Genomic DNA, 11,245 nt, shown 5'->3' with positions numbered 1-11,245 from the left:
GAATAGAAGTGGGTCTTCAAGCGAGACTTAAAGACTGAGAGTGTGGGAGCCTGCCGGACACTCAGTGGCAACTCATTCCACAGTCGTGGACCTGCAACAGAGAAAGCCCTGTCACCTCTGAGCTTACGACGGGTTTCTGGGACTGAGAGAAGCATCTGGTCTGCTGACCTCAGAGAGCGCGGTGGGACATATGGCTGCAGAAGATCAGTGAGATAGGATGGGGCGGAACTGTTCAGTGATTTAAAAACATACATGAGAATTTTGAAATGGATCCGAAGGTGAATGGGTAGCCAGCCAGTGCAGGGAGGCCAAAACTGGCGTGATGTGCTCTCTATAGCCTGTACCAGTTAAAAATCGGGCTGCAGCATTTTGGACCAGTTGTAGACGAGCAATGGAGGACTGACTGATTCCAAACAGAAGTGAATTGCAGTAATCAAGCCTAGATGTTATGAAGGCGTGGATCACTGTCTCAAGGTTTTTTTTGGAGAGTATAGGCTTCAGCTTGGACAGCCGTCTCAGCTGATTTTATACATATATATATTATATATATATATATATATATATACATATATATAATAAAAACATAAAAAATAATGAAATAAGTATATAAAAACATTGAAATACTAAAGCATGCAAAAATGCTGCATTAAAAAAATTGCAACTTCTGATCATCCAAACCTGACCTCACTTTGTAGGATCATGACAGCATGGTTGAAACTTCTAATCAACTTGGATAAGCAGTCCTGAACACATTACTTTTGTGTCTGGCCTTAAAGAGAGAGAGAGAGTCCAAGTTTCTAATTTCTGGGGGCAGTGAGTTCCAGAGCAGAGCAGCTGAATGTTCTTCTCCCCACGGTGGTGAGGCGGGTGAAAGGAGACATGAGGCAGATCTGAGGGAACAGGATGGAGTTACATGATTCCCCTCTGTTAGATCTTAAAAGTTTGATGGTATTTAGTTGAATCGCCCATCCATCCATCCATCCATCCATCCTTTCATCCATCCATCCATTCAGCATCTCCCTCTTGTTCTGGAGTTGGGTCGTGTGGGCAGCAGCTTGAGCAGAGAGCCCAGACGTCTCTTTCCACAGTCACTTCTTCCAGCTCTTCTGGGAGGATTCCAAGGTGTTCCCAGGCCAACTGAGAGAAATAGACTCTCCAGTGTTTCCTGGGTCTTCCCCACGGTCTCCGTCCAGCTCAGCTCTCTCTTCACCACAATGGACGAGCACAGAGTTTGCAATAATGTAGATGCTGCACCAATCTGTCTGTCAGATCTCCCACTCCATTCTTCCCTCACTCATTAATAAAACCCCAAGACATTCAAACTCCTCTACTCGAGGCAGAACCTCACCCTCTCTCCAAAGAGAGCAAACCCTTTTCCAGTTAAGGTCCATAGCCTCAGATTTGGAGGTGCTGATTCTCATCCCAGCTGCTTCACACTCAGCTGCAAACCGCTCCAGTGAGAGTTGAAGATCACGTCACGATGACGCCAACAGGACCACATCATCTGCAAAGAGCAGAGATGGAATCCTGAAGCCACCAAGCCAGAATCCCTCCGCCTCCTGGCTGCACCGAGAAATTTTGTCCAAGAACATTATGAATAGAGTTGTGACGATGGGCAGCCCTGGCGGAGTCCAACTCCCACCCTGAAGAGGTCCGACTTACTACCGGCAATGAACCCGAAGCAACGGGTCCAGAACCCCATACTAACAAAGCACCCCACAGTGTACCCTGAGGAACACCGGTGAGTGCCTTCGCCAAGTTCAAAAAACACACGTAGACCAGATGAACAAACTCCCATGAACCCTCAAGGATCCTAGTGAGGGTAAAGAGCTGGTCCAGTGCTTCATAGCATAACATTTGTTGAACCTGATTTACATTAGTCCTATACCTCATCCTAAATTGTATTTTAGTATTGCTCTCTGTTATTCTACTGATACAATTTATTACAATAAACTGTCATTACAATCCACTTTGACTTAAATCTGTCTTTAATCTTTTTAAGTGATCCTCCTCAAACTGCACATCCAAACTTGTTTTATCATTTCAGATAAAACACTGCAACACTTACAAGATTGTAAAAATAAAAACTGTCCTGACCTCACTTTGTAGGATCATGACAGCATGGTTGAAGTGATGATGCTCCAGGGTGGCTGACGTTCCGTAGAGGAGAGCCAGAGCCGAGCCGGTCCTAGAGGAACAACAGGGGAAATGATTTGTTCTAGCTCCATTAAACACTGGTTTCTGGTTGCACAGGTCTCTGAGGCTCACTTGGCTTGAAACGCATTGTTTGTGCCTCGGTGGTCCAAGTCGTGGCACAAACAGCCAACCATCAGCGCCAGGATCTCTGCATCTGACAGGACATCCTGGAAAGTGGCTGTCTGCACAAAGCAAAGCTGATTATTGTCTATTGAGAAAAGTTTATTTTTATATTGTTTTATTTCATTCCTTTTTAGGTTATATTAGAAGTTATTTATTTATTTATTTATAAAGCTAATGTTAACAAAAAACAGGTGAAAAATAGCTTAAAAACCACACAAAAACCTAAACTACCAGAAGCAAGTGGAAGGAGTTGAAATGAGCAAAAAAAAAAAAAAAAAAAAGTGGAATTAGCAGAAAAAGCTACATTTAGCACAAACGAAGCTAAAAAGTAGCTGAAACTGCAGAAAAAGCTGAAACTAGCAGAAAAAATCTAAAAGGAACATAACAAGCTGAACTTAGCAGAAATAAGTTAATTAGGCTGAAAGTAGCATAAATTACCAAGAAAAAGTTTAATTTAGCTGAAAACAGATAAAACGGTAACTGAAAAGGTAGAAGTTTAAATTAGCTTAAATTTGAAGAAAGTAGAAAGAACATTTTTGCCCAGTTAGGCTGATAGAACAAAAAATGTGCAAAAAAGTGGAAATTTTCTTAAAAAAGCTTAAATTAGCACAAAAAAACTGCAGAAAAGTAGCTAAAAAGGCAGAAAGATGCAGAAATTACAGTAAAATATAGAAGTGGACAGAGCACTTTTTTGTGCTTAATTAGGCTTAAAAAGTTGACATGTATGCAAAAATGTAGAATTAGCTGAAAAAGCTCAAGTTAACATAAAACAGCTATATAGAAGCTGAAATAGTATAAAAAGCTGAAACTAGCAGAAATAAGCTAAAAGGAACATAACAAGCTGAAATTAGCAGAAAGAAGTTTGAAGAAGCACAAAAATGTTGTAGTTAGCAGAAATACCGGTAATCTGAAAGGAGTATATAAATTTGAAATTAGATGAAATGCGTTTAAAAAAATGTTTACAGTAAATCTGCACAAGGAAGCTGAAAGAAGCTGAACCAGAACAAAATGTGAAAGGAGCAGTAAAAGGCTGTAAACCCATCTAAAGACTTGAAGGCTGTAAAATGAGCTCAATTCATATTCTATGAGAAAAAATGGTAGAAAAGGCTAAATATTTGAAAAAGCTAAAGTTGCACCAATGCCAAAAGTCATATCAGGATTGTCCTGAAAGAGCTGAACGTTTTGATTATGATTTGTTGAAATAGTTTGAAAACTGTGGTAGGAGAATCGCACCAAAATACGTATGGAAGAAAAATGGATCACAATAGTGGAAATGCTTCACAAGCATTTACACAATAAAAGGAAAGGAAAGGAAAATATTTTTTGTGGTTTTGGCATATCATTCTGGGTTATTTATGAGACTTGACAAAGTCTTTTGGATTAAAGACAAAACATTTCAACAAGTTTTTAATTTTTTTTATCCATCCAGAGACCTGATTTAACTTTGTTAGAAACCTGGGTAGTTCATCGTTCACTTCAGTGCTTTACACCATCACTTCATTATTTTCATTACGTTTTGTTTCATGTTTGACTCTCCGTCTTTCTATTTTCTGCCACTTATCTTAAACCATGATGTCACAGGGACTATAGTCTGCAGGGGTCCCTCTACCTTGCTCTTTCTTTCAGCACTCTGGAAACTTCATCACCAACTTCTGCAAGGCTTTTTTAACCTTAAAAATTTATTAAATACAAAAAAAAAAAAAAATTTTTTTGATCAGAGTTTTTTTTTTTAACTTACCGTGATCATAACAAACATGCACTGCGACACGTTGAAAGCATGCCTCCAGTTGTGATACGCCACTGTTCGATAGTTCTTCCTCACAGTCAGAAGCCAGCGGCACAAAACCTACAAGAACAACTTCTGTTTGTTACTACGTAAATCCTTTTGACTCTTGATGATAGAAGACAATCTGTTGTATTATCCACCTCATAGTCAATCTTAAACTTCTGGACCACACCAAGTTCCTGAAACATCCTGAGCGAAGCTGTGATCATTGCGTCATTGTCCAGAGAGAAGTCGTTGAAGTGGAATTCGTCGATGCCCAGCTCGCTGCTCAGGGGGATCTTAGCAGCCTTAAGGAGGGGAGAAGACAGCTCTGTCAGTCACGTGGACAGAAAGGGGTCGACATCAGCCCACGGCTTTTAAAATACACAGTAACCTGCAATAACTAACAGATTCTACACAATATCATTATCATGTATGCACTCTGGTAATTTAAACTGAAAATTACCTTAAGTCTGTCAACTTCCACTTTGGAGCAAGTAGCATGGTAAGACAACATCTGAAAAACATAAATCAATCATTAAAGAAGACTGATTCTGATGTTCTGCTACATGAACATTTTCCAGTAATCTTGGACCTGTCCTACTTTTCATCTTGCATAACAAGGATTAGATCAGTTCATCGCTGCTTTTAAAACAACAACAAAAGCAACATTCACAGGGAATTAAACAGGCTTTGATGGTAAAAGTGAGCAGACTGACAAATGTATTTACCATGAATTATTGAAAGCAGTTCAAATACTGTGGAGATGTAGAACCGTGTTTTCTGAGGATAATGTGATGGATCAGGTTAGAAACGGAGCAGCGGAGCAGAAAACGCACCACGTACTTGTCAAAACACGGTTTTACCTCGTCTCTGCGAATAACAATCTGTTTTATTCCCTTTTAGATTATTTTATTGGCTTTATTTAATAAAATGTCATGCATAAAAGAGGAAAAGTTTCTAAATCATATAAAATGACACATTGGATGTTTTCATACTATCTGATTGAAAAAGAACAAACTGGACAGATGGGTATGCTTACGTCCAGCGCCACTGACTGTTTGGCCCACGTCTTCTTAACTTGGTTGTACATCATCGTATTGTTGATCCCAAGTCCACAGAATATCACAAACGCCTGAACATAAAGTAAAAATTTAAAGAGATGGTTCGGATTTTTTTAAAGTTGGGTTTTGTAGAAAGGGTGTGAACAATCACTGTTTAACCTGTCGAACAAAGCTCAGTTTGGAGTAATAGAGTTTGTTTCTGACCTAACTGACGAGCTAATGGTTAACCTGATTGGAGCCAAGACCAAGGTGGATTGCTGCTGTCTTCAAACAACTCCACTCTTTAAAAAAAGCATGCTAGTTCAAGAAAACTCTTTTGTATAGAGTTAGAACCACAGGATATTTCCCATTACTCTGTTATTTTGGCAAAAGCATTATGATACTCAAGCCAGAAGTGTCCCAGGATGCATAGCTGCTGCTGCTACCTGCACTTGCAAACAACTACAAAATCATCTGTAAATAACAGAAATGTAAAATAGATGGTGAAAAGAACCTAAAATTAGTGTTTGCATAAAGCGCTTTGAATTGTTTGAGACTAAAATTGTTTAAAGTGATCTAATGTGGACTGGAGGAGTGGTGGTGCAGAGGTTATGGTGGGCCTGTGATCGGTGGGTCGCCGGTCAACTGCCTGGTTCAACTCCCAACAGAAAAGGTGAAACACCCACACCTGCCTCCACCCTCATTTGCCCCACTCTGGGCTCAGCAAGGTAAGTTGTTCCTTGGGCGCCTTGGATGGCAGCCCACTGTGTGTGTCACATGAGCAATGGGAAAAAATGCAGACAATTAATTTCCCCATTGGGGATTAACAGAGTACAACAAAAAAATGGTCTTAGCCCCTTTCAGACTGGCCGTTAGCTCATCAGTCCAGTTAGATTTAAGTTCTGATTCTCAATTCTCCAAACTGACAGGTAAGATATTAACTGCTCATAAAAGAAATGTCCTATAACTCCACTTCAAAAGATCTGAATTTTCATATTTTTAGTACTGAGTGCATTAAGTTCTGCTGATATTTTTAGAAACCTTGAAGAACCGACCTCAAACAGTCTCTGATCTGCATCGTTGAACGTCTTCCTGTCCAAGCGGTTCAGAATTTGGGCGACCCCTTTAAGAAAACTCACATTTCCTTTGTTGTAACATCAAAATCAACTTCCCAAAAAAATTAACAGGGAATGAAATTCTGGGACAACCTACCAATTATTTGATGAGTTCGATTCCAGATGGGGACACACAACACTGACCTGATGTGGAACCCTGAGGCTTGATCTGCCTTTAAATAGAGAAAAGACAATCAGAGTTTGGCCGGGAAGTTAAAGTCTGCAGTGATTTCAAATACGTAGAGTTTTAAATAAAGGTTTGATTTAGGCTCGCGGAGACCAGTTTGTCCACACCTCAGCATCAAAGCGTGGGTCCTGACAGACGTCACTGATGTTAACAGGCAGTCCTGTGGAAGCCACGAGCTCAGCGATGCTGTTATTGATCAGCCAGTCGGAACAGGATAATTTCTCCATGCTAATTTAGGCAATAACATCCAAAAACAACACTCGGTTATTACTGTGAGCAAGTATTGGCTGAGCTACTGTGGAGCAATCTTAGCAGTCATTTAAAGTGATTATATTTTGGAGTGTCTTTTTTTACCTGATGTCTCTGTCCATGTTGCACAAAGGAGACATGAGCTCAAACGTCTTGGAGAACTTCACAACCTGCAAGAAAAAGTATAGCAATGCATGCATGTTGCAATTACAGAAGAATTTTACATCAAGATCTTCTCTTAGTTTACATAAATACAGCAATGGTTCACACATGTTTCATATAAGTGAGAATCCACAAGTTTATTACGCGAGGTAGGAAAAGTTCAGAAAGTTAGTAAGACAAGCGTCTCACAGGTGAGTCGATGTCCTCCAGAAGAAGCACGGAGCAGCGTTCGCACTGCAGCAGCGTCAGCGCTCGCTGCATGATCTTCCTCACAATCTTCTCCAGGTCGGTCTGCTCTTCAAACAGGTCGTTGACCACCTCCAGCAAGGCCTGCGGCAACAAGAATCACACCCAAACCCTCGAGGACCACACACACAAAAAAAAACCCAAACGAGCTCATATAGGATGCAACACCTCACAACTCCTCACCCTGCTCCTTTCATATTCCTTACGAGACTCCGAAAACAGCTTTGCATTGGAGATCGATATTCCACAAAACGGCAGATACATCTGCAGCACCTGAGCGAAGGAACAAGAGGAAGTGGTGAAATATGTGCACTAATGAAGTTACAGGGTTTAACGTTGGTAAGAGGAGCATTAGGTTGTGAGTGATGATGTCAGGAAGAAGTCACGACGGAGTCAGCTTCATCTCAGCACAAATGTCCCTCGTATAGATTCTCTGTTAATGAAGCATCGATTCAGAGAGGGAGACGTGGTGAGACAGGGCCCTAAAATGTAAGAACATGCTGGTGTTTATCAAGATTTCCTCCTTTTTTAAGTTGCCGTGTAATTCCTTTACTTAAAGATGATCTGTTTTCATTGTCAAAGGTTTCTGTTCACATTAAAAACGACTAAAAGAGAACTATATATATTTTCATGTTTAAGTGACAAGACAAAATGTATGTAATCACATATAATTATCTTCCATAACTTTACTATGCCCCCTTGTGGACACGCAGTTGAAACTTGGTGCATTTAGATTCTGGCAAAAGTATAAAAAACTGCATATACAGGCATCTCTTTCCGGAGCTTTTTTACTTCTTCAATAAAGATGAGCACTGTTGATGTCAGACTTCTCCACTAAAAAAGAAGCCAACACTTCAAATCTGTTGGGTGCATTACATTTTATAGGCTCAGCAGCAGCATACTGGGAGAATAAAACAGCAAACTGCAAGTGTGAAATACCATTTATAAGCTGTGAATCCCCAAATGGAGCTATAATACAAGCACTTTCTACAAACCCATTTCAGGGGAACAACTGAGGATGCATTAACTCGAGACGTTTGTGTATGCGGTGCACAAGCAGACATATTTACTGCTCCATGCCTGAGTAAAAAGCTTGACCTTTTCTCTTAATTTTTCTGGTATTTTGCTTCTGAATGAACAATTTGCTCCTCTCCACAGCCATTAGAAAGCCTCAGAGCTCCAGCATGTCTTCAGCTTGAACACCCTTATCTAAAATGCTCCTATAATACAATTCACAGAAGTAACAGAACAAATAATAAATGATTTCTGCAGTTTCTGTTAGCATGAGCTTCACCTTCTCGTCATCCTCTGTAAACGGGGTGCCCATTGGGTTCTTGTTAATAGCTTGAACAACACCGATGACTTCTCCATCACTGTTGCAGATGGCCATGCAAAGGATGCTCTGAGTCTTGTAGCCAGTTAACTTGTCTATTTCATCACTGAAGCGGTGGTCCTGGAATTGAATAAAACACACGTTGGTCATTTATTACTCATCATCACAAAATCTTACATTAAAACAAAGTACCAGTGTTGCCAGATGGGCAATGTTCAAGCATTAAGCCAGTAGATTACAATTATTCTATTAATCTATTTAAAGGAAAATTACTGTACACACTTTGCATTCTAAAGTGGCTCAGAATTTCCTTCAATAGCACCTTATTATATATAGCCTTTAACACATTTTTTATTTAAAATACTCTAACATATGGTTGAAAACACATGTCCTTCAGAGCAACGCCTTCATTTGAAGCATGTGGCACCTGGCATCTGCACAGAACAGTCTGCAAAAAAGACTTGTGTGTAGTAGTGTACATGTACATGTATGTCTTAAATGTGTTTGGTAAACAAAATAATTTAACCATGCAATGAAGTGGTCAAATTATTGCGCATGATGCAATTTTAAAAATGACTGATGGTACATTGTACAGAGGGCAAACCTCGTGTACAAATACAATAATATCTGGCATTTCTGCAAAGTACAGCAAATACATGTCAATGCTTTTCATATTTTGTAGCAGCTAAAGAAAAGGATGCTGCAATTAAACTTAACTTCAGTTTTATTAAAGCAGCAGCAAGTAATAAAATGATAGTAACAAAAACACTGTTAGCGTTATAAACAAATTAAAACATCACATCAGAAACTGAATCTCTGCAGTTCCTGTTTATGTACAGCATGAGCATTGTTAGACGATTAACGTTTAGAATAATCATTGCATCAAAAGTAAAACTCCAGGGATCGTCTCATTATTGCTTTTTTTTTACCGTGTTGCAGTCATTTATGCAAACAATTACTGTAAAGTTTGTTACATGGGGTCAATGTGACATATACTGACAATAATTTTGCTTTTATGATAGAAATTCTCCCAGCAGAAAAGAATATTCGACCAGTCGAAAGCAGATAGGTATTCTGGGGGTCCAAAGAAAAGATGGGCAAAAAAAATTGCTACTTTTTCTCAGCCCTTGATTTTCTAAGACCTAGATTTTAGTTTTAGCTGTATGTTAGAAGGAAGTCTGACCTCTGAAGTGATTCCAAATTACAATATTTTCAAAATGTCTTACTTGCCTCTTGTTACAACAGCAGTAGAGTTTTGTTGCACTTTATCAGCCATGGATGTTTGCAGTAGTGAACTGATGATGTGGTTTTAGCTATTAGTCATTGCTCGGTGTGTATCCATACTATAAAATAAGCTTGGCATGTTTAACTTCTATAAGGAAATTGGATTTGTGTATTAAAAAGATACAGGTTTGGTTTTATAGTTAAAGTCCATCCAGCAGGGATCCACATCATCCCATTGCTTCAGACAGTCCAGCGGACCAAAGATGATGGTGTGAGGCTAAAATAACTGCTTTCCTCAAGAACTGAGTCTAAATTAGACTTTTTAAAGTTTGGAAAGCTTCACTCAACAATCATGTTTGACATCACAAAACTGATTTTTTTTTTAAAGTGTTGTTCTTGTTCAGTATTTTACAGTTTCAGTGAAAGGATTCTGTTACCTCATATGCGTTTGAGATGTTCACGGTCTCTCCGTGCTCTGCCACATAACCAATGATGCCTTTCCCCCACGGCACCTGCACTTCATTGGAGTTCAGAGTGCTGGATGAAGGTCTGACCGTGGTCCCTGAGTGCACATCAAAGAACTTGGACACCAGCGTCCTCTTATGAGCGGGTCCCTCGACGAGGAACAGCGAGCACCTGTCCGCGTCCACCAGGATGCACACGTTGATCAGGATCTTGTAGCTCAGGTTGGTCAGATCCAGCTCGTTGGAGATGTCCTTCACCAGCTCCAGGAAGAACTCCCGCTCGTTGGTTTCTTTCAGCCTGTACTTGTAGTCGATGGCGCTGGACGCGTACTGTGGCACGTTGACCCTGGACTCCAGCAGTGCGCTCAGGATGTGCGCGGTGGTCGGAGGCAGCGAGCTGGCTTTACGCAGGAGCGCGCGGCGCCTCATGCTGGATTGGGACTCGTCGTGCTCGCTCAGACTCACGTGCTCGTCGTATGTGCGGTGCGCGGTGGTGGCTTTGGAGCGGGCGAAGCTCCTGCGCAGCTCCATGTGAGAGGACCTGCGCCGGAGCGCGTCACCGCCGCTCGGCCAGAGCGGCTCAGCCGCGCCGGCGGCGGCGCCGCGCTTCTCCACGGCTGCTGCGGACACTTTGGACGGCTGGTGCTCCTTCAGCCACCTGCTCACCTGGTCGCATTTCGCCCTCCGGACCAGATACTCCTCGAACAGATCCGGGTGGCTGTCCAGAAAAGCCTCCACGTCCGAAAAGTCAAAGGCGGTCATGATGGTGGGGGAAAAAATGGCTCTTCTCCGGAGAACACTCATCCATTCACTCCCACCATTGTAAACTCTTCCCTGACACAGTGGGAGCAAAAAGGGCCAAACAGATTCATTTTATTGACATCAAACTGATGACGAAAGAGGACAGAGCTACAGCTGTCAGTCAAAGCAGGGCCTGAGAGTTGTGTCTCACGTGTCTCCTGAAGAATATTATGCAGTGGTGGAGAAAAATGCAGCGCCTATATGTTTTATTCCAAGAAACTGAAGAGAGAGGGGGGGAGCAGGGCAGGGTGTGCACTGACTCTCTTCATTCTGTGCCACCAGAGACACAGAGATAGATAGATAGATAGATAGATAGATAGATAGATAGATAGATAGA

The 11,245-nt window shown here is 41.1% G+C and overlaps 1 protein-coding gene across 1 annotated transcript in view; it reads right to left on the bottom strand.

The window, feature by feature from the left end:
* Positions 1-10,869, bottom strand: part of pde11al (phosphodiesterase 11a, like) — a 20,553-nt gene extending 9,684 nt beyond the window's left edge. The window contains exons 1-14 of the mRNA XM_037677004.1: positions 10,081-10,869; positions 8,381-8,539; positions 7,270-7,359; positions 7,030-7,170; positions 6,784-6,848; positions 6,537-6,657; positions 6,340-6,415; positions 6,183-6,250; positions 5,127-5,219; positions 4,551-4,601; positions 4,246-4,392; positions 4,058-4,165; positions 2,269-2,378; positions 2,098-2,188 (exon numbers count right to left, since the gene is read on the bottom strand). Coding sequence (XP_037532932.1) covers positions 2,098-2,188; positions 2,269-2,378; positions 4,058-4,165; positions 4,246-4,392; positions 4,551-4,601; positions 5,127-5,219; positions 6,183-6,250; positions 6,340-6,415; positions 6,537-6,657; positions 6,784-6,848; positions 7,030-7,170; positions 7,270-7,359; positions 8,381-8,539; positions 10,081-10,869 — 2,109 coding nt within the window. The remainder of the gene's footprint in view (positions 1-2,097; positions 2,189-2,268; positions 2,379-4,057; positions 4,166-4,245; positions 4,393-4,550; positions 4,602-5,126; positions 5,220-6,182; positions 6,251-6,339; positions 6,416-6,536; positions 6,658-6,783; positions 6,849-7,029; positions 7,171-7,269; positions 7,360-8,380; positions 8,540-10,080) is intronic.
* Between the last annotated feature and the right edge of the window lie 376 nt (positions 10,870-11,245).

The sequence above is a fragment of the Nematolebias whitei genome, chromosome 5, assembly GCF_014905685.2.
Source record: "Nematolebias whitei isolate Nwh7 chromosome 5, NemWhi1, whole genome shotgun sequence".
Classification (NCBI taxonomy): Eukaryota; Metazoa; Chordata; class Actinopteri; order Cyprinodontiformes; family Rivulidae; genus Nematolebias; species Nematolebias whitei.
Note: the sequence above shows the minus strand (reverse complement) of the source record. Positions and strands in the feature narration are given on the sequence as shown.